At 41.9% G+C, this 22816-nt stretch overlaps 3 protein-coding genes across 6 annotated transcripts in view; 2 read left to right on the top strand and 1 right to left on the bottom strand.

The window, feature by feature from the left end:
- CCDC85C (coiled-coil domain containing 85C) overlaps window positions 1-4674 on the top strand; it is a 101960-nt gene extending 97286 nt beyond the window's left edge. Inside the window, exon 6 of the mRNA XM_031593015.2 lies at window positions 983-4674. Within this exon, the coding sequence (XP_031448875.1) occupies window positions 983-1072 (90 nt within the window). The 3' untranslated portion in view covers window positions 1073-4674. The remainder of the gene's footprint in view (window positions 1-982) is intronic.
- A 94-nt stretch (window positions 4675-4768) lies between these two features.
- Window positions 4769-19005, bottom strand: CCNK (cyclin K). Of its 4 annotated transcripts, none has more exons than XM_031593013.2 (11): window positions 18834-19005; window positions 17079-17342; window positions 16032-16113; window positions 15421-15552; window positions 14496-14601; window positions 14295-14352; window positions 12075-12244; window positions 11308-11591; window positions 9064-9097; window positions 8517-8591; window positions 4769-6113 (listed from the first exon to the last, which is right to left on the bottom strand). In XM_031593013.2, the coding sequence occupies exons 2-11, from the start codon at window positions 17273-17275 to the stop codon at window positions 5488-5490; spliced, it is 1764 nt and encodes a 587-aa protein (XP_031448873.1). In that variant the 5' UTR covers window positions 17276-17342; window positions 18834-19005; the 3' UTR covers window positions 4769-5487. The 4 variants fall into 4 exon arrangements, with proteins under 4 accessions (XP_031448873.1, XP_089997720.1, XP_031448874.1 ...); XM_090141594.1 differs by lacking the exon at window positions 18834-19005 and adding an exon at window positions 18722-18800; XM_031593014.2 differs by lacking the exon at window positions 18834-19005 and adding an exon at window positions 18328-18690.
- A 128-nt stretch (window positions 19006-19133) lies between these two features.
- SETD3 (SET domain containing 3, actin N3(tau)-histidine methyltransferase) overlaps window positions 19134-22816 on the top strand; it is a 52328-nt gene continuing 48645 nt past the window's right edge. Inside the window, exon 1 of the mRNA XM_031593012.2 lies at window positions 19134-19453. Within this exon, the coding sequence (XP_031448872.1) occupies window positions 19191-19453 (263 nt within the window). The 5' untranslated portion in view covers window positions 19134-19190. The remainder of the gene's footprint in view (window positions 19454-22816) is intronic.

Genomic DNA, 22816 nt, shown 5'->3' with positions numbered 1-22816 from the left:
GCTTTGTACCTCACAGCAGCAGAGAGAAGCCTAATCTTCCTTTTAAATTCTGAAGTTGCTTGCAGTGGGGTCTTACAAAATGCTGTGGTGACAAGACAGTGCTACTGCATTCAGTAGGGATGGTTCTGCTGTTGTATGTTGGTTTATGGGTACAATGGGAGACAGAAAGAACAAAGACAGCACTTCTCTGCATGCAAACAGCAAGGAAAATCTTAAGGGGGAAAAAAATCACATCAATCCTAAAAAGGGTGTGAAGAACACAAATATGCCTTACAGAGCTTAATCACTGCAAGCGTCCATGGCAAGGGCTGAGATGCTTCATTGCATCACTGGATCCCTGTAAGCAAAGCCAAGCACAGACTAAATGGGGTCTGATTTTTGGGATATTTACTCTGCTTAATTCCACATCTCCTTTTAGCCAGGCAGAGGGAATGTAAAACATGGTAACTCATGCTCACAAACAACCTAATTTGTAATTGCCTACCATCAGCTTTTTTTTTCATTACATATTATTTTGGTGTAGACTCAAGACACCTATAAAGCACTTTGCAGTTTTTTCTTTTTTAGAAATAGCCTCTCTTACCCCAGCAGTGACTGGTGATAAAAATGTATGTTTTTAGAAAATCCTTCATGTATAATTTTAACTAATGCCTTCTTTATCTTTTCTCCTCACGGTAACATAATTTCAGTGAGCATGACAGCGCTGACCTAACATTGAACTTCACTTCTGAACCCGGTGTATTTGCTCTATGCTATTACCCCAGGCAAAAATGGTTCTAATTTTGAGAGTCTAATTAGAAAAATGCATCAATAGCCTGCCCATAGAAACTGGTGCACAGGGGCCACCCAGTGGCCTTGCTGAGAATTGCAGCCCGGCTATAGGAAATCGTGGGCCCTGATAGTAAGCAATCTACTACAGCTCGGCGGCCTTCGATTTTTAATTCCTGCTTTTCTCTCCCTGCCCTGTATGTTTTCCTTACAGGTTGTCTGGCGAAAGCTGGGCGATGCTGCAAGCTCCAAGCCCTCCATCAGGCAACATCTGTCGGGAAACCAGTTCAAGGGGCCGTTGTAGGAGTGCTGTCCTGTGGGCTGGAAGTGATTCCGTGAAGACTAGGAGGGGCAGAGCTCACTATTTCTGGCTGCCCATTCTGTGGGAGTTGGGGTTGAGTTTTTTCAGGGTTTCCTTTTTTTTTTTTTTTTTTTTTTGTAACTGTCAATAGTGTAAATACGGCAGCTAAAGGCCTGATTTCCAGGCTGTGGTGCTCTGGAACTGATGTTCAATGGGTAACCATCCAGTAATACCAGACTTGCATAATTTGTATTGTAGTTCAAACCCGCTTTGTTGTATGGTCTGTTTTTAGAATTAACTAACTTGAGAGCATTTTGAAGACAAACAAGAAGAACTCTTAACTCATGGAGAAGTCACAGTTTGTGTCGTTCCTGCCCACCTGCTTGTCAATGATTCACAGCTAGGTTAGCGGCTCCAGGCAGCACCTGATGAAACCTTCTGAGCAAAGAGCAATTTGAATTCCCCAGCTTATGGGCTGTCAGGCTCCCGAGCTGCTAGCAGGTTTTTGGAAGTGCTTGTTGTGAAGGAAGAAATAGAACTGTTTTCACCTGGCGCTGTGTAAAACACTGAGCAGTGAGATGAAAGCACTTTGCCCCCCTGTGTATGTTGTGTGTGTACTCATCACACAAGCATACAGAAAAGCTTGAGACGCCGTATGAGCTGTTAATGAACTATTTTTCATGAACAAACGATGAGATTTCTGCAGCTGTAATGTGAATGAACTGAAGTCACTTTGCCACACACCAGTATTTCCTACAAATATGGCAACACTGTTCCTGTAAGGCTTTTACTACTAAGCAATTCAGCAGAAACTGCCATCCTAACAGTGCTTATGGCTTTCACAGTATCTTCAAGAGCAGCTCATCTTTCACCTATGGAAGACTTGGGTATTCTTTTTAATGTTGTCGCTGGATCCCTCACCTCTGTTGGTTACTGTGAAAGGTAACCCAACAACAACCTTGCAGAGCTGATTAAAGCTCGATAAACACAGCCTGTCTGGTGAGACTACTTCCTGCCATTGAAGCTTTATTTTTGTTAATGAACCAAAACAAGTGGGTTTTTTTCTTTTTCAAATGGTTGTATATAAAACAATGGGACTTATATTTTGCTATTGTGGAGTACCGCTTGTATAGCTGTAAGAATTTGAACCTCACCCCTTCTCTTCCAAGCTATCACAGCAGCTGTCCTTGTATTTCATTCAGTGTTCCCATATTTCCCAGTAGTGCGAGGAAGCTGAACTTGGTTCTTAAACTCATTGGTGTAAAACAGTGTAAAAGACATACATGTAATGATCAAAGCGTTCTCTTCAAAACTTGCATTAATTTTAGTGATTATCTCAAAGATTTAATGATCTCAAATACCATTACTTTCGTCTGATCCTCTCTAGGACTCAGTCACAGCTGCAGCTGGATTAGTGAGACAGGTTCTTCCTCTTAAATTACTTTGCTCTACCAGCTGAGTCCTTGATTTGTGCTACTTTACGAATATGGAGCACCGATACAATACAGGAGGCCCTCGCTGCGAGATAGGAAACAGCTAATTGCTCCCATGGTAATTAGTATAACTAGCTGCCTGGGTAAAGAATTTGTGGTGTCAGAGCCTAGATCTGTAAGCAACAAAACCAGAGCCAGAATACAACCAACATTTGTGCTAACTGTTAAGAACCACCTCATTATTGAGTGCAGAAATCAAAATAGAATAGAAACAATGAAGAACAAAAACCTCCCCCAACACACACACACACACCACCAGCCAGTAGTTTATTTCTCACTATTGCTCAGTCAGCAAACACTGAACTTGCTAATTCTAACTCTGGTTATATTTATACCCAGTGTAGTCTGGAAAGATCCATTCAGGACTATGACTCCCCTTTAAAATACACCATCTGCAGAAGCTTTCTGAATTCCTCCTTCTTGCTTTGTGTTTTAACCTCCAGTTTGTAGTCACCCTAGATTACCTTTCTTCACCCTGCAAAATTTGTATCTTTTTGTACCAGAAAAGGTGATATAAATCAGACCATCATTTTTCCTTAGCATAGAATGCAGAACAGAGGGTTACTGTAGCTTCTGTCTGCTTGAAAGCCAGTTTTAATTTTGGTGGCATCTAATCTCTGGATTAAGCAGAGAATTTAATCATATTGGGAACAATGTTAATTTACATCAGTGAATTTTAACTAAAACAACAAAACGTTGCCAGAATTTTTGGGGTGTTAATTTTGTTGATGATGTGCTTGCTATTTTAGGACTATATTAAGACTAGCAAGTGCTCTCAAGGAGACGGGAGCTCTGCTGATCAGATTACCAGCCCTGCCATCTATGTAGCTCTCTCTCAAGTATTCCCTGTATCACTTTCTATTCGATGACTTTAAGCAAAGCCTGTTTTGTTCCACCTGCAGAGCTCACCTCCATGGGAAACAGTGCTGTGATTGAGGCCCAGTAGTGCTGCAAAGCCAAAAGAGCCACTTCTCAGGGGAGCCAGTAGTCCAGCTGAACAGCCTTTGCTACTCTTACAGTGACAGTTGTTTTTTTGATGATTCTGTTTGGCAGCATAGATTTTCAGTGTAAGATGTGTGCTGATTTTGCAGAACATGAGTGCTGTACAGTAGGGTGTTGTCTGAGGATATCTAGGCATGCTGCTCTTAACTCCATTTGAGCTAAAAAGTGTCTTCCTGGATTAAACCAACGCTTGATGACTTTACAGGATGACTTGGATGCTAAACTTTCAGTTGTCTGAAAAGCCGAATTATCTGCGTATTTAAATTAATGGATCCACGTGCTGAGTTTTCAGTTTCTGTACATCAAATTGGAGGGGGGCATCCCTTGAAACCATGGCCATTGAACTGCTATTTGTTGGGCAGCAGACCGAATGTAATTTCCTCAAGCTTGAAGCCCTAGGTTCTGCAGTCCTCTAGCAAAGAAAGCATCCAGCTATGACAAATGGACTTTGCTTGCTTAAGGGAAGTGAAATGACATCCTTGGTTTTTGTTGGAGCCACTGAAGTGAACGGCATTTCTGTAGAAGTTTCTGGAATGCTGTGGTGTAACCGGCTGCAGTCGGCTCTTTGCACCTTGGTAAGACTGCTGAGCACAACCTTGTTTGAGAATGGCACATTTTGATCCAAATATTAGCTATTGAAATAAACCAGTGTTAAAGTGACCTTTTATCTTTTTAGAGACTGCGGGGGAAGAGTTACTACTGATCTTTTGCAAACCGAGTGCATGACTGTAAAGTGATAAAATTGTATATTTTTCATAATGTGGGGAAAGTCTATTTGTGCTGCTTTAGAAATCAGTTTAAAGTTTGATTTCTGTTAAACCCGTGATCTTACAGCCCTGCTATATTTTCTGTATATGAATTTCAAGGAACTGGAAAAGTTAGCACCTGCTGTTGTGTATATAGCAGAATTCTTTAGACCTTAGCACGCGTTTTTACCTATTATTGAACCACTCTGGCTTTTTTGGGGACGGAAAGTATTAGTACAGATTTTTTTGATAATGTGTGTAAAACATTCATTTGAAATATTTTAGTAAAAATGAAGTAAGAGATGGATTGTGATAGTGTATACTTCTAGTTGAATAAATTAAAATACATTCTTTTTCAATAAACTGATGAATAAGACTTGGGAGGCAGCTGCTGGAATACTGTGAAGTGTGAATCACAGTTACAAACCCTGAGTAACGCGACAACCCTGGAAACCCACTGAGTTCAGAACCAATTTTATTTGGGTAGATGACATGAATGGAGTTAGTTAGTCCCATTTATAACCAGATGTACATCACAGTAGGTTGTTACATTCAGACTTTCACACTTAGAAAATATATATATTATGTACAGGAATTTGCAAATAGGTGTAAACATAACAATACTTTAAGATACCAGTACATTCCAAAACAAAAATATCAGCAAGGCAAACACCTCAAAACGATTCCAGTCAGTCAGCATTCAGAATCTCTCTTTAAATAAAGTAGCTTTTATGCTTGACATTGTGTTGTTTTTAATTATTACTAAAAATGAAGTTTCTTATTATAGATGAAATTTCATGGTATCTGGCTATTCTGATACTCAAAAATAGGCACTGATTTCTAGAAGGAAATTTACTTCTTACTGATATAATTGAGCCAATATGGCTGGTTAACATTTTTGCTAGTACAAAGTAATCCAGTGCTGGAATAACTCAGACAATTTAAACTTAAGACAAATGTATAAAGTTAGAATAGATACTGCAAAGCTCATTAAAATCTAGAAGCCTATATAACTCACCATAAACAAGACTGCAAACAGATCAGCTAAATTTTCATTTCACCGTCTCATTTCTTCATCTAAATTATACAAATTACCCTCCTCATCTTTACAAAGTAGGTTTTGGCTAGCTCCTCCTGCCTACTCAACACCAAGGGATCCCGTGCAAATCACCTCATGCTATCTCATCCACGTAGCACGTCCGAGTCCTGCGACGGGTGGCATCCCAGGCGGTGGGATTGGAGGTGGTACGGGGGGCTGCCCACCTGGGGGAACGGTGGGCGGGGGATAACTGGCTGGGGGCATTCCCAGCCCTGGAGGTGGTGGATGAGGTGGCACTGCATGAGTGGGAGGCAGCCTGGGAGGTGGGAAATTAGGGTTGTATGTAGGCGGGGGAGGGTATCCAGGAGTAGGAGGTGGGATGTTGGGGGGAGGGAACGATGCAGGAGGTGGAGGGGGAACCGGTGGCGGGGGATTGGGAGGATAGACATGAGGATGATACGGTAGGTGAGTCGGTGGTCCGTAGGCCGGTGGCAGAGCTCCGTAAGTTGGTCCTTCTGTTTTCATCATGGACTGAAGGCTTTGATAACCCTCCCCTGACATGTAAGAATTTGTAGTAGACATCCCCGTAATGTAACTGGTGGGGGGCGGGGGTGGGGGGCGATGTGGCAGAGGAGGAGGTTGATGTACTGGGGCAGGATGAGCGGGGGGAGGAATCTGGACCTTTGGCATATCAACCGAGTCCACAGTAGTAGATTGCTCTGCTTCTCCCATGGAAACTGCAGTTGTCAAAGGAGGCTTGCGCTCTGGAAAAGAAAATTTCACTTATGGTGGCAATAGCTTCTCAATACATCTCTATTTTCTTCCAGTTCACAGAATCACAGAATTGTAGGGGTTGGAAGGGACCTCCAGAGATCATCGAGTCCAACCCCCCTGCCAAAGCAAGTTCCCTACACCAGGTCTCACAAGTAGGCGTCCAGACAGGTCTTGAATATCTCCAGAGAAGGAGACTCCACAACCTCCCTGGGCAGCCTGTTCCAGTGCTCCGTCACCCTCACCATAAAGAAGTTCTTGTGCACATTTGTGTGGAACTTCTATGCTTCAGTTTCAGTCCATTTCCCCTTGTTCTGTCTCCACACACTGCTGAAAATAGTCTGGCCTCACCACTCTGCCCTCCAGTTATTTTATCAAGAGTAGTCAACAATTTCCTAAGCCTCTGAATGTCATATGGTACACGGTCAGACCTTGTTCTGTCATTAGAAAATAACTGAATTGTACAACAAAGGTCCTAGTCAGTTTTTCCCACTCTCAAATGCATCCTCCTTTCTTCCTACTATTTTAATTTAAATAATGTTCTACAATCAGCCAACCAGAAGAGGAGAATCACAACTGGTACACTTTTTAAAAGTCCTGAGAGCCAGCATATCAAAGATCTTTCGATACGAGCTTCCAATTTCCTTTGTCTATGCATCCCTTTTCTGCCCTTTTATACTCTAGGAGGTGCCCTGGGATTACTCTGCACTTCACTTGCCTCCCACATTGTAGGAGGCATTGTAGGAAGGACTATGTAGGAATACAGGCCAAAGTCTCAAGTCTTTTAACAGAAAAAAATAAGAAGTAAAAAACTGCTGTAGATTACTTAGAACATGAAATCTGATCAGCTTTGTTCCACTGATTAATTTCAGGGAGCTCAATACATGAAAGTCTGATGGAAGTTCACAAAAAGGTCAGATTTTCACAGAATTATACTCAGCCACTTCCATTAAGAATGTGCTTTAAATAGCCTTCAAATAAGAATGTGTTTCCCTTCTAATATAGACTCTGTAAAGTGAGGAATTCTACAGTAAGATGACTAACCTCATGACAACATTTCTGTACAGTCACACAGTCTGTATCAAAATGCCCAAGCAAAATGATTTGGAGCTTCTGACATTCAACTTATTTGTGTATGTAAGCACCTAAAAAACACTGCTCAGCTAAGAAAAGTTATTTAGAAGCAGACAGTTGTTTCCAGTGACATCCACCAACTAAACTGACAAAGCTAAACAGAATGTAAGTCTTTCAGTCCTTTTATTCATTTGATCAATAAATACTCTTAGCTTTCAACAACTGTCTCCTCAGAGGCCTCTAAGGGCTGTTATAATGTATCAGTGCTTATACAATGATGTGCTTATATAAACAAATTTTAAGAGGAAAATTTTAGGTAGGAAAGGGAATGAGTTTGTTACCTGCATAAAAAGGATCTACCTCATGTAAACAGCCATCATTTTAACAGCAAAACTGCCTTCTAGGACAGTTGTGCCATTAGGTGATGCGAGGTGGGGATGCTGGCTGTGGTACACACCATTTCCAAGACTTGTAATTCCTACATTATAACAGGCAATAATTTCTCCAATGCCATTATCACTCTGGATTTAAATCCAGATGTGCTTTCAATAATTAACAATGGAAGGAACAATGAATGTGATCTTTGGAAGAATCCCTTTATTCTTAATGAGTTTTTAACAAATGGGGAAAGATGTTCCTACTATAATTCAGAACATAGTTTTTCTCTCTTGTAATTCTGTCAGAAATGGCCATCTTAGAGTTACATTACAGTAAAATGCTTATGTCATATTTAAGGTTCAGTGAAAGAATAGCTAACGTGTCAAGGCACTGGAAGTCAGTAAGTTTCTACAGCAATATACTTTATTTGTGAAGGTAAGGCAAGTGTGCAGTGCTAAAGCTCTCTGTCAGACAGAGCCCAATTCTGGGACACAGCAGAGCATCCCCTTTACTTTTTTGAAGTTACATACCTACAAAATTTCTGTATTAAAGATGTAGCATGCAGGACTTCTGTAGGACAGCTGGAAGCTATACTGATAGTAAGGCATCTGCCATCCTTTTCCATACCATAAATCCTAGGCCTGCTAGTCTGTCATTTTTTGCATGCTGGAGAGTTAGCTTCATTCTTCTATCCCTTTAAAAGTCAAAGCTTTGGCCCACAAAGTATGGTCTTATTTCCATCAGAACTTTTTTTTTCTATCTGAAAAAGCCTATACTACTAAAATGAAATTCCCTCTTGTGCTTATCCACCTAATGCATTTAATTGCCAAGCTGCTTAGTCAAGGCAACAAATTCCTCCCCCTCCCCCTCCCTTCCACCTCTAAAGCCATATGAATGAAAGATTAACTGCAAGAGTAAATGTGTTTTAGAAAATCAAAGCTTACCTGGAGGTGGATGTGGAGGAGGTATTGGTGGATGTGAAGTTTCGATTTTAGGAATTTTTGATGGTGGTGGTGGTTCTGAAACACATTTGGAAGTTCCTAATTAGCTGTGACTCTGCAGTGCTTTCCAAAGTCCACGTACAGCCCCATTCTAACAGTTACCTTCTGTCATACTACTCTATACAAACATGGGAGATACTTTTTACCATTAGCCATGCCAGCAGCCAATTAAAATGTCACTAATTACCAACAGAATTCTTATCAGTGCAGATATTCAGTGACAGGGCATCTCCAGTTTTTTCAGGGTCCCACAGCTTGCTGAAGCACTACTCCAAATGATGAAGAGTTGTATGTGGAGAGTAGCAAAGTTTACTGGAGGGGTCTACTGAATAAACTGTAGTAAGGGACTATTGGGGCATAATTATATTCTATTTCTACAGGTTTTGCAGTTAGGAACATTTCAAAAATATTTTCAGTATGCATTTACAGATACAGCATTGATATTAAAATAGTTTACATAAAATGAAAGGAATCAAATATTAGCATTTACCCGTTGTCTTTGTTTCTTCTTTTGGAGAGACAGCCTATAGTTAAAAAAAAAAAAAAGAGGGAAAAAAAAAGGCGTTTACAACCACTGCAAAACACAAGGCATTTCAACATTCTAAAAAGCAAGCAAATCAGGAAACAACTTTTTTTTTTTTTTTGGTAGAAAGCCATTTAAAATGAAGATAAAAGTTAGCAGGGTATGTAGTCTTTGAATGATAGAGTGTTTTTCCAAGGGAATGTTAGGTCTCGTGGTTCTGTCTTCACCAACTGTTGCTCAGCACCCATCACTTCAATTTCTGCAGGAAGAATGGAATGGCATTTCACTCCAATTAGGACAGTGAATTCCTCTTCATTCTGCCAAGCATTCTCAAGATTTCTGCTGTCCAAAGGTACCTAAGGACTGCTTAAGACTACTTCAATCTTGTATCTTTTTGATAGTCAATTCAACTTATCTCCAGCCACCTTCTGTCTGTTTCCCTGCTTTTTAAGGACAATCTTAGTCTTATGTCACTTAGTCTTAAATCACAACCACCACAAGGACGGAACAAGCAACTGGACTAGAGTTAACTAGAGTTAGCTTTAGTGTTATTAGCATACTAATTCTTATTTACTATATTCATAAAAAGCTTAATGCACACAATAATGGAACTGCTCACTTAGTGCTGTTTCTCCATGCATTAAAAGTGTTCCCACTAATAATTTTTGGTTTAATCAAACTGAGCTTACTGTCTATATCTAATGATTCATGAGTATATTTTTAGCAAAATCAACTGAACACTCAACAGCTCTTCAACACTAGAGATGCAGAGGATGTGCATATGCTTGAGGCAGCTACTATGGGCTTGTAAGTCACGGCCCAATGCCTCAGCTGCTTGAAAATATCTTGGCTTGGTAAAAAGTAATGGAGTTCTAGGAGCTCATGTAAATGGAAAATCTAGCCTCCAGGAATGAAGTATATTTATATTCCATACAAAGTGAAAGAGATGTCATGCAAAGCTCTATTTATAGAAGGAGGCAAACATTTTTAAAAAGGTTTGTGGTTCATCTAACTGAAGCATATTTCAGAAGCACCAACTAAATTGTTCAAATGTTACAAATTTTGCTCTCCCGGATTTTTTTTCTGGAGAAAGGATGAGTTCAGATCATTGCATTTCTTTTTCTCAATTTTTGCTGCTTTACAGAAGGACAGCAAAGTCCTGTAGTCACGCTTTACTCTATTTTTGTTCTGGATGCCTGCACTCCATCAGGCTCACCTTTTTATCTGCATTTTTATTCGCTTCCTTAATTCTTAGATGGTGGAGCTCAACCTCTGACTTCAAAGAGCTCTGAGGACTCAACCAGAAAGCACTGCTAAAGTACAACAGACACTGCTCATGCTGAAGACACTGCTTTTGTCCCCATTAGATAGTTCATTAATGCATAGGATGAGGTGCAATCGGTAATGCTTTAAATGAAGACATATAGAACAAGCATTTCTAAAAACTTCCAATTGGGATGGAGACACCCAGAGAAATCCCAACTGTTGTCTATGATTTCTAAAGTGCCAAACTATCCTATACATTTTTGTTGAATAAAAGTAAGAAAAAAGTTCCCTGCCCTACAGATCCAACAACCCAAGCAGAGTCTATGTTGAGAGTAGAAAAATCATGAAAACCAATACACACCGTCTATAAAGAGCTCTCTCAGTTTTCAAGCTCTGGAACACATTTAATCAGTTTTCTATCCTGAAAAACTCTAAAGCTAGTACTCAGGGCAAGAACTACATATTTCACAGCACAGCTTTTCTTCCTCTAGCAGCAGGCTATACTTTGTAAAATATAACTTGCAAAAGACCTTTCAAAGGCATCTGGAGTACTTACAGTATTATTCTATTGCTCATGAAGTTTCTTATTTTTAATGATGAGGTAGTAATAGAAAATAGACACATTTTCTTAATTAAGCTTGCTCAACAGCAACACAACAAATTTAGATGGCACAGAACCACGAACCTCAGTAGTGGATGCTGCCTTAGATGTCTGTCCACTTGGTTTTGCCTCAAGTGAAACGAGAATACGGTGTGCCAAAACTGTCAAGGCTGTTCTACGCTGACATTCTTGCCATATAACTAACAGAAGTCTACCATAAAAAATTAATTACCTGGCTGATTCTTAAAGCAAACAAATCTGCTGCACAATGGAGCCTTTAAATAAAAGTGACATCAGATAAGCTTAAAAATAAAATGCAAGTTGAAGATCAAAGTTAAACTTACTGCTGGTCTTTTAATCTGTCTAGGAGGACTTGGCTGGGGAGAAGGTTTTTTAGGTTGCTGTGCTTGTGTTTGCTGCTGCTGCTGCTGTTGTTGTGATGACTGCTGTGACTCTTTTTGCTGCTGAGTCTGTGACTGCTCTGAACCCTGGGACTGCTGTGATTGTTGTACTGTAGGTGTCTGAGGTGTAGACTGAAGAGATGGTGGCTGCTGCAGCTGATGAGGAGTATGATGAGGCATTTGCTGTTTTCCCTGTGAGTACAGATCCAGTATCTGGTGACAGATGTCTTTAAAAAGAAAGAAATAAAACTCAATTATAATCAACTCATAATGTACAAACGTACACTTAACTCACCATAATCAACTAAGCTTTTTACTGAAAATAAACTTCAATGACTGCAACCCTGGTGTAATTTGCTAGAAACTAGGCTGCATTAGTTCCAGTGCTCACAGAACTGAATATTTAAAAATGCAGAGAAAAGGAATAACAAGTGAAAACAAACAAACACCACACCAAAACAATACATCATAGATTAGCAGCTAATTAGCTGTGTTATAAACTAAACAAATTAAATAATTAGTAAAGCAAACACTGATCAGAAAACTAACCATGATAACCAGACTAAAATCATCATTTAAAAAGTTCAATTAAAAATCTGGTTAGGACATAGCACTAAAGGCCCATAAAGAAAGCAACATGCATTTACTTATGATTTAGATCACGCAGTTGAAAGAAATACTCGTCTCTTTTTGGCAAACGTTTCTCATACCTTCCAGAACATCAACAGGAACATCTTGGACAAACTGCTCCCACCATCGTCTGTACATTGGTTTTGAAGTCCACTCCTGTATTTCAAACTTACACAGCCGGCCTGCTAAGTACATAACTGCAACAGCAATGATCTCAGGTTCCCACTGCAGTGACAGAGTAGTGCAGAGGCTGGGATACAAAAAACAAAGAGAAATTTAATGTACAACAGCTATAACTAACAGCATCAACTCCCACTACACTTGAACATAAAGAACATAAGTTCTTTACAGAGAGGGTGGTGAAGTGCTGGAACAGGCTGCCCAGAGAGGTTGTGGATGCCCCATCCCTAGAGGTGTTCAAAGCCAGATTGGAAGGGGCCCAGATTGGATTGGGCAGCCTGGTCTACTATTAAATGGGGCATGTGTTGGAGATTCATGATCCTAAGGTCCCTTCCAATCCTGGCCATTCTGTGATGTTGTGTGATTCTGTGAAACACCTCAGACAAATTGAATGGAGAAACCTAGAAACAGCCACTTAAGTGCAATGAGTTTACACAACTAAGCTGCTCCTGCACTGTGCTCTTTTACCACAGCAATTTCAGACATACAGAATACAAAGAGCAGATGCTCGCAAAAGTACTACGCCACACTCTACTGAGTTTGGAATTCTAAAACAGAAAACTAGCACGACTTGGGAGTGGAACAGGCAGTGTTATATTCCAGTGTGGGCAGCCACATGGCAAAGCAGTCTCACCTGCAGCGTTAACTAAACACAGTATTTATGTTCACTGCTACTGAAGTGTGCTGTCACTGCATTTCACTGCTTAGGGATTGATGCTCAAATTGGATTTTAGATTTTCTACATGCTTTTCAAGCAAATACTAAATAATACAAATACTAAAAAGCAGAACAGCCAGCATGAAATTGTGAAGCAACCCATGAAGCAAGCTGGATGTAAGTTTGAAAACAAACTATAAGAACTGTCAGAGGTTATCTCCTGGATAGCCTTTGTCAAAGTTAATGCTAAACTAACTGATATATTGATAGTAATTGAGTACATTTGTGTCATAATCAAAGCCACCGGTTTTTAATAGTAAACTATAATATTTCAGAGGGCTGGAGCACCTTTCCTATGAAGAAAGGTAGTAGGAACTGGGATTGTTTAGCTTGGAGAAGAGAAGGCTCTGGGGAGACCTCATTGTGGCCTTCCAGTACTTGAAGGGAGCACATAAACAGGAGGGGGAATGGCTGTTTATGAGGATGGATGTTGATAGGACAACAGGGAGCAGTTTTAAACTGAGACAGGGGAGGCTTAGGTTAGATATTAGGAAGAATTTTTTCACTCAGAGGGTGGTGACACACTGGAACAGGTTGCACAAGGAGGTTGTGGATGCCCCATCGCTGGATGTGGCTCTGGGCAGCCTGGTCTGCTGGTTGGTGAACCTGCACATAGCAGGGGGTTGAAACTTGATGATCATTGTGGTCCTTTTCAACCCAGGCCATTCTATGATTCTGTGATTCCTGTTTCCTCTTTTTCCTCTTTTCCCCTTTTCTTCTCCATAGGACCAGCCAGCTAAGTTCCTGACAGCTGATGGATTCATTACTAGTATCTTAAATGCAGCAAAATAGTAACCTATGCAGTAGTTTAAATCAATTTTCTCTCAGTAAGCTACAGATGACTGAAAGCAAATGGGATACTTAAGAATTTATAAACACCACATAATCCCAAATAGATTAGTGTACAAAACTTGGGAGAGTATAGCTGCTATCCTCTGGCATGCAATCCAGTAGTATATTTGGATTCATGGAATCTATTGAGTTGGAAGTCACCTTTAAACGTCACCTAGTCCAACTCCCCTGCAATGAACAGAATAAACTACATGCCTCAGGCTGGGCAAGAAGCTAGACTCTGTCTTGACATCTATAATTTGTTGGTCTTTTCAATAAACATCTTTTTTTTGGTTTGTTTGCTTCTGACTGTAATATTAAGTCATTCCCATAAAATATCAAGGTTTTAATGGACTACTTCTGCAGCCACCCTAGATCCTCTGCTCAATGGAAATACCATGGTAAAGATAAAAAGCAAAAAAAAAAACTAGATCAAAAAATAACTCAGCTGTCCTCATTATGAGCAGAAAACACATAATAGGCAAAGAAATATCAAAGAAATATCTCAACACAGAATAGAGTAAGCAACAGTAACCATTTAACTTCCAAAGCATTTCCCAGTACCATCTCACCTGTCATTGACAAACGTCCATGCCATTTGAACCAGCTTCTGAATTTTATTTTTGTCTCCTGAAAAACAATCAGAAGAAATAAAAGAAATAAAGTTATCAGAAAAGCAAACAATTTGGAGAAGAACACACCTGCACTATCAATGTAAATAAAATGTCATAAATTAAGGACAGGCAGCACTCGCTCACCCTGTAGCATTTTACCTTTGAGTTGTTTAGCATACTTGAGAAGGAACTGGTATGGATGTTCCACTTGCAAATCAAACTTTATTGTTTGTAGTAAGATTCTTTCAAGGACCATCACTTCTTCCTACAACACACAACAAGGAAACCATAATATTAGACCTTTTTTTACTCACAGATATTTTATACTGGTATGAAGTATGACTACAGAGCATCTCTGTGCAAACATGTTTGCCTACTTTTGCTTGATTAGGGTTTGTCTCCAAGGAGAACAGAAACCTTTCCAACTTAATCACTCCTTTAAATCTAGATACTTTTTCTTCAGTTATTTGGGGCAGTTGTGTTTTAAATTCCTTTTCCTACATGCAACAAAGAACTGAAGTAGATATAGCATAAAACTGTCCAATATATAAAACAGAAAGGTAAGCTTCCACCCTATCTCTCTAGTTTTAGATCTGTCTTGCATTTAAAATAAACAATTAGCAACAATTTTGAGAGAAGCTTAGTTTTGGTAAGCTAAGTATTATAAACAGGAACCTTAAAACATTTGAGATGATGCTCTCTTACTTGATTTGAGATTTGCAATTGGTTCTTTCCTACAGTCATGTTAAGCCCAGTGTGATTTATGTCCTGACAGCATTTCTAGCTCTGACCACAATGAATCCAGATTTATTTTAAATTGCAAAATAACATCAGAGCTCACGTGAAATCAAATATAAGCTTTTTATATAAACATTTACTGCAGTAGTCTTCAGTTGTATTAGCAAGAACTATCTCTATTAGCAAGAATTATTTTCATAATTCCTACTATGTTACCCAAAAGAGACACAAATGCATGTTCAACGTGAAATTTGCAACAGCTGAAAACCAGTGTTTTAAGGCATGTTGTGTTGCTGGGTACAATAGGATGAAAATGATTTCAATGTGAGTATTTTTTTTTTTTTACCTTTGGATCATCTCCAAATTGGCCAAACTGTACATCATTTAGCAAGCTACGGGCTGTTTTAATTATATCTTTACATTTCTTAGGTGTTTCTTCAACTTTCCCTGCCAGGAAGAGACAGCAGGCTCCTGTCACCTAAAAAATAAAAGTGCTTTCAAAGAGTTGTCTGCAGAGTCAGTACAGTACAACATTATTAAAGCACTGTCAGTTTCCATTAACAGATCTGTAGAAGTTTCCCAGAAAAGATTTAACAAGCACATTGACTTCTAATATTACTGTAGTGTTAATTTAAGCTTTTCAGTCTCAAAGAAAAGGACAGAATTTGGAGGACTGACCATTTTATAGAACTTTATTTCTTGGTTAGAGACCCTAACTAGAATTTGTCTTGTATCAGCTGTGACAGAAAAGCATCAGCAAGACGTTACCAACACAAACACATTTCCAACCATAAAAATGTGTGAACAAACAGGAGTTGTGTTGATTAAGAGATAAGAAGTTCATTTTTAATCATCAAGAGTTGTGGCAAGCAGCAATACCCTTAACTTGTAGTCATTTTGGATAGCCTATCCTTCACATCATCATAGCATTAGGTAATCAGTATGGTAAATACTTACATATCTTGGGAACTGTTTGAAGGAATGGAACATATAAAACCGATGGAAATAAATTATTCCAGTTGCTAGAGTATCATAGTGTCTGTGGTGCAGGATAAGGAACTTCAAGCAAGTCACAGAACAAATTTAAAACCACACATACCTAATGGAAAAGATACATTCTGATATATCAAGTATCTCTAGAAACTGTCCATTCAGTGACTGGCTGAAAAACACTGCAATTAAAGGAAAAAACAGAAGCCACAACCCTCTTAGGACTGTGCAAATTCAGTCCAGATGCAGCCAATACCTAAAGCATTTACTGGGAGTAAGAAAAATCCATATCACATCCATGCATGATAAGCACTACCAGCCTCAAAAAGCTCAAAAGCAGAGGGTAGGTACAAACAGGAGCAAAAGTATCACTTTGCATGAGTATCACTTCACATGAAACTGTTACTGCAGAAAATAGTTACTAAATATTCATACCTACAAATAACAGCTTCAATCTGAACACACTCCCTATCTTCCCTGTCAGAATAAATGCAAAATTCTATCTTCAAGATTTATTAAACAAAGAACTCACGGGATTAGAAGAAGTAACAGGAATATAGGAAACAAAAAGTTTAAATGGTATCCATGAGGTGAGACAATGGGGAGAAATTACCAACATATACAAAGTTGTAGAGCCCAACCTATAAGAAAGAAAAAGCAGGGGGAGGTGGATCACAGGTTAGAATCTCCAAAGTTAAAATATGTAGAAAAATGAACACAAAATTCAAAATTTGAGGACTCATGTAATTTGTGTTGTAAGAGACCACATCTGGTAACTGCCAGAATATCCGTAATTGACAAGACTGTACTCTTTTGCTTCTCTATTGCCAAAGGGGATCAGAAAACACCTCAATTACCCAACGAATGGCTAAAACTATGAAGCAGCACTCAAAAAGATTTTTGAATCATGATGAAGAAACATTTGAACAGCTAACCACACATATTCTGCAATATGTAATTCTTCCAACCCCCATTCATCGACACATTTCTCTCTATCAGGAGTTTAAAGGATACAGCCCTAGACGTGTTCCCACATCAAATATGAACCTGGCACCTTCCCTGCGGTACCGTGCCTCGGTGGCTGGATCAAGCCCTTCAAGCTGTGAAGGTGTATGTGCCAAATCCTTCTTATCCCAGTACCAGCATGGCTTTGTATGGTCCAGATTTGCCAAGTTTACAGAAGGGCTGGAATTTTCTTTATTCTCCTTCATTTATTAAAACAGAACTGTTCTTGCTTGGTAAGTTTTCAGAAAAGTTTCTGGTTAGGAGCTTCAGAACCTTTAAGAAAAGCAAAAAGAACTTATTTTAAAATGGAGGGGACTCTTTTCCCATGCTCAAAGATGAGTAATGTTTAACCATGCTCTCATCTTCCCTGTATATTGTAAATGCAATTCAAAGACTAGACATATACATGATTATTTTTGCTATTCTTTGATAGAGAAACTTCAACAACCTTTTATCAAAAGTACCTGCTACTTTTCTGTAGAACAACTTTAATCTATTTTGTCCACAAAATAAGAAAAAACAATTTAGTGATGGCAGCAGCAAGATTTGAACAGCTGAGGGAGGGAGATGAAATCAGATCACTCTTCATAACCAGGACACGTATGTTAGGTCATCCTGAAAGGCAATTTTAACACCCAGTGGGTCTCTTGAAAACATGACCAGGATGGCAACACTTGGCTAAAACCTTTGTGAAGTGATCTGCACTTGAATTACTTAAGAAAAAAAAAAAAAACAGTACAGTAGAGATTAATGTCCTTTCACATATGAAGATCAAGACAACTGAGATAGGTCTGTATGGTAAGGTGCCACCTAAAATCACACCAAAATAAGGCAGCAGATTACAGTCAGAGCACGTTGACCAGCATTACATGTATCCATACAAACAGCACTAAAGCTCTGCAGAGAGCTTTCTGGTGTCAGAGTTGTGAGTGCTGCTCAACCCTTCCACAGTTTACAGAGGGAGTTTACAACGGTGCCTTTGTTTCTTCTGGGCACGAGTCTATTTCTACTATAACTCAATAAACTACAGATACTGTGCCCAAATTGCCATGCACGCTGGCAAAGCTTCCACTAACAAATGCCCATTACAATGTGATGCAACAGATTTCCACCAAGCAAAACGGTCAGAGGAAGACCCAGGTGTACGCCTGCTCAAATCTGATGAAGTTTGATTTTCCAGATGTTTCCACTGCGAAAACGGATGGCAGGACAAACGAACAGCCAGAAAGAGAAAAAGAAAAACAAACAAAGCAATAACCTGCCTCCCTTCATCTCGGCAAGTTTCTCTGTCAGAAGGAAGGAAAGAACCTCGTGCTGCCCTGCAGGGCCTTCAGGTCTCCCCGTGCCACTGACAGCCCTGTCACACACAGCCCGCAGCCGCTCACAGCTCTCTCCGGCTCCCCCTCATTAACAGCCGTTACGGTTCCTCCTCCTCGCGCTCGGCCGCGACTTTAACGAGCTTTTTAACCAGCCGGGCCCGTTCCTCTCACAGCACTTCCGCCTGCACAGCCCCGCAGCCCGAGAACCTTCACAGCGAACGGCCACACGGCGCTCCCGGCCGCCCCGCCAGCCCCAAGAAGCCCTCGGGCCTCCGATCGCGGCTCCCTCGCACTTCCCTCACGAAGCGGCCTTCGCACCCGGTTCCGTCCCACCTCCCCCGCTCGCAGAGGCTCCCGGTGCCGCCGCTTCCCCGCTCCGTGCCTCAGGGCCGGACACCCGCCCGCCGTACGCCCAGGAGAAGCTGCCCGCGCCCCGCGGACTCACAGGCCTCGCGCGGAGCAGCGGAGCGGTGTGGAGCGCCGGGCCTCTAACGACAGCGCGGCCCCCGCGCTCTGCGCGCCGCCATCTTGGGAAGCAGGCCAGGCCGCTCGCTGCGTCGTCACCTCAACGTCACTGGAGCGCAGCGCGCGAGCCCTGAGCGGCCGCCGCGCGGCGGCCAATGAGAAGCGGCAGAACTCTCCAGCAACCAATCCCGTCTTTTTCAGTGTCTGCTGAGCGCGAGGAGCAGTCCCGCGATGGTCTCCCCCGGCCTTAGAACGGACCAATCAAAGGGCCGAGGGGACAAGATTGCAAGCGGCGCGAGCCAATGGGCGACAGAAGGCGTGGGATAACTCGCAGCCAATGGGGGAGTCGCCACGCCCTTTCTTAGGGTCGACAGGAGAGCGTACGGATTGGTCGCCGAGCGTCCCGCTGGGGGCGGAGCCTCCCGTGTGGCCACGGTTGGACCAATGGCGGCGCGGAGGCGGGGCCGTGCGCTGGCCGCGCGGGGTTGGGCCTCGCTCGGCCTCCGCCTCCCCACCCGCGGGCAGCGGCGTCCGGCGGAGGGACGGCCTGGGTTCGGCGCCGCTCCCAGCAGCCGAGGCCGCGGCCGCTCCGCGCGGGAGGTAAGTGGAGGTCGTGCCGGGGACCCCTCGGGCGTCGGCCTCCCGCGCGGCGGGCTCGTTCCCGGAGCCCTTCCCTCCGCGGCCCGCCCCGCCGCCTCCCTTCCTGTGCCGCGGGCGCGCTCCGCCGGCCCAGGCCTCGCCGGCCCGCCGCTTCCCGCCCGCCGCCGCGTTTCTCCCTCCTCCGCCGCTCCGCCTGGGTCAGCCTGAGCGGAGCCCCGCGCGACCCCCCTCTGCTCAGCCTCGCCCTCGGAGGCCGGAGCGGGACGCCCCGCTTGGAGCTGCTTTCCCCGTGATGTAATCCCTGCGCGTGCCGCGCTTCGCACGCTGCCCGCTCCCTCCGTTCGCTCCCGCCGACCCTCCCGCTCCCCAGCGCCGGTTCCGGCGGCGCTGCCGTCAGATACTTCTTCCGAGTACCGTTTCAGCTGTTTGCCTGCGCGGAGGTCGCTCCTTGGGCGGCTTGCCTCCCCCCGAGGCTGCTGAAACCCAACTTTGCACAGCTGTTCCTCATCCTCTTCCCTCCCAGCACGCTCGCTACGGGTTGCTTAAGTGAAGCTGTGCTCCGCAATTGTCTTTAGTTCTGAACGACTTCCTAAATTTTCCATCTGCAATTGATTTGCTGCCCGAACGCTGCACTGAGCTGTCAGGACAACCTCAGCCTTCCTTCTGGAAGCTGTTCTTTGCGGCGTGGAGCTTGGGATGAGAAGCCTGGTACCTGCTCTTCTGTGAACTTAATTTTGCTTGTGAGATGAAGCTGAGTGCAAATTCTTTCTCCCTTCTGAGGGTGTGCAATATAACCACCTGTCTCTTCAAAAGATGCCTCCGTTCTGTGGGTGTTAGTAACGTTACCTTAACATCTTAACTCTTCTGCTTTCAGTTGTAAGCTTGTTTAAAAACCAAATAAAAGGCCACAGTGTATTGAAATTACTGTAGGTGAGTAAATGGCTGTGCTGTTCTGAATGCCTTGCATCTGGTTCCTGGTGTAAAATAATAAGCTAGTAAGTACAAGCTGCAGGGAATGGTGTGATGGTAAGAAGGCAGGGATTCTTCCAGATAACTTTACTCTGTTAAGTAACTTAATATGGTAGAAGCTCAAGCGTGTCAACTTGTGCTTTGATAGAGCTTTGAGTTATGTTGAGCTAGCTGGACTGGAGAACAGTTGAAAATACCTCTGTAACACAGGAAATCTGTGTATCTAGAGCTTTATATTTCACCACAGTGGTGCTGATCGTGGGGTTTAACTGATATATTGGATAGTCCTCAGTAAGTGAGTGTTGTAGTTCTTTGAAAGAAAGAGGTGGTGTGAGGGTGTTAGAAGTCACAGGGGATCTGTAGCTTCCCCATCACCATGTGAGTGTACAGTAGACTGCTGCTCAAGAGCATGCCCTGATGGCTGTGGCATAAGCACCAAGTAGTTCTGGAAGCCTGGACTGTTTAGGCTGTGTGCTGGTAGCTGCAGTCAACTGGGTAATTAGCTTCATTCCTAAAAGCTGTGTTATGGTGACATGAAGTTAATAATTGAAATAAAAACAGACATTCAAAAACATTGAAAAAAAAAATTTCATTAATTCTGCTCGGAAGGAATTTGCAGAAAATCTGTTAGTCCTCAGGAAGAGCTAAACTCAAAGCAACAAAATGACAGAAGTGAAGTGGTAGAGTTTGACAGTCCATTTACCTATTTTCTGCACTTATTTTTTTACTTTTCTGGTTAAACAGTTATTGAAGAGATGGTTCAAAGGAGAGGCAATGGATCTATTAATCATTAAGAAAGAGCCTGGCTTGTTTCCTGCATGGCAGCTAGTAAGTTGTCTTCCCTTGAAGATCAGCGAGGTGTTTATAGTAAGCAGCATTCCTTCTGCCTAAGTAAGTTCTGCAGAAGGTGGGTGAGGGTGGCTGTACAGTACTACAGCTCTCAGTATAGTAGTTCAGAATTAGTATGCTGGTGATAGTAATTATAAAATATGTATATAGATTTGGGATGTTGCCTTGGATTTAGGCACTCTTCTTTACCCTTCAGCATTTTGATTTACTTTTGAATTAAACTTTTGGTAAGAAATTATTAATCTGAGGCAGTCTTGAATGTAATATCTAACTTTCAACTGAAGTGAAACAGAAGTCAAACTGACAGGACTGTGCTATTACGTAGATCTAGGAGCATCTTCAGTATCCCAGGTCAGAATATTGCCCTGGGTATTCTCTTGGATTCTAGTTAGAAAACTGAGCTGGTTTGAGATTTGCTCCCAAATAATTAGCTGGACTTGTTGGTTGGTGTCAGTGTTCTTTGTGAGCAGATCAAATAAGGATTTTTGCTTATTGTAGGGACTTATTTTACTGCTACTCTGCAGAGTGGCTGCTTCCCAGTATTGCAGTAGTATTTGCACACAATTGACCCCATCTTAGCTTCAGGATAAGGAGAGAATAATGAAGCTTGTTTGCAGACTGCACGCGTGTAACAGTGGTTCAACATTCTCTTTTCTATTCACTGTAGACTTGTGTGAATGCTGGCAAATCTGTGGTGGCACCATTTTTTTCATAGCAAACAAGGGATTAAGAGCTGAATTCTAGCTACCCTTTGCCAGCTAACTTAGAGAGGCTTCAGCTTCCTGTGCCTGATTTCAGGTGCTGAATAGTGCTTTAACTGAGAATACTGAGTGTAAATTCTAAAATTAAACTACTTTTTTGATGTTGCCTGAAATGTGCTCCAGTGATGTTGTATAGCTTTAGTATGATCTATTTGGAACCCCACTTTGAAGAGGTTTGTATTTTAGTAATTAAAAGACAAGTTCAGTGCCCAAGAGTGTTTTTAACATTGCTTTACATTCTTGTACTCGCCCTTTGTCTGCCATAACCTTCTCTGTTCCCTTTTTCTGTTTTTAGCTACTTGTCCTACATTGGCTTTTCTACCAATGACTATTCTGGTTGTTCAGTCTATCCCTGTCCTCTACCCTTCCTGTACTGTTCAGCAATTCTACTCATGCCTCTTGTGTTCCTTACTTCTTGAAGTAGGGAAGAATTGGCACTGAAGGCTCACATTCAGTTCTGGGATCTGTTACCAGGCCAGAGCAGCAGACCTGTCAGCTGCAGGGAGAATTCTGCCTGTCTTTCTAGCCCTGCACTGAAGCATGCTGAGGTGGGAAAGGTTTGGTTGAGGTAGGTTTTGTCTCCTATGTGTACGTATGAACAGATGTTTACAAGCTCTGAAGCTGTCCACATCCAGGTAATACAACATGAGCAAAAAGCATGTTTCTGGGACTATAGTTGCTGATGTCCTATTAAAAGTCAAAATGGAGTATAATTTCTCTTTTGAAATATCCTGTACTTTTCAGAAAGATTTTTGGGACTGATGTTAGACTGTTAAATGTTAGG

The sequence above is a fragment of the Phasianus colchicus genome, chromosome 5, assembly GCF_987193195.1.
Source record: "Phasianus colchicus chromosome 5, bPhaCol1.hap1.1, whole genome shotgun sequence".
NCBI lineage: Eukaryota > Metazoa > Chordata > Aves > Galliformes > Phasianidae > Phasianus > Phasianus colchicus.
The sequence above is the reverse complement of the archived record's forward strand: the minus strand, read 5'-3'. Positions and strand labels throughout refer to the sequence as shown.

What these genes read in the sequence shown, in the direction of transcription:
- CCNK (XM_031593013.2), bottom strand. Translation starts at nt 17,275, where the DNA reads ATGAAGGAGAATAAAGAAAATTCCAGCCCTTCTGTAAACTTGGCAAAT. An exon ending in GTGGGAACACGTCTAGGGCT is followed by an intron (nt 16,114 to 17,078) that starts GTATCCTTTAAA and finishes CCTGCACCACAG; the next exon opens with ACACTATGATACTCTAGCAA. An exon ending in GTATGCTAAACAACTCAAAG is followed by an intron (nt 14,353 to 14,495) that starts GTAAAATGCTAC and finishes ATTGTTTTTCAG; the next exon opens with GAGACAAAAATAAAATTCAG.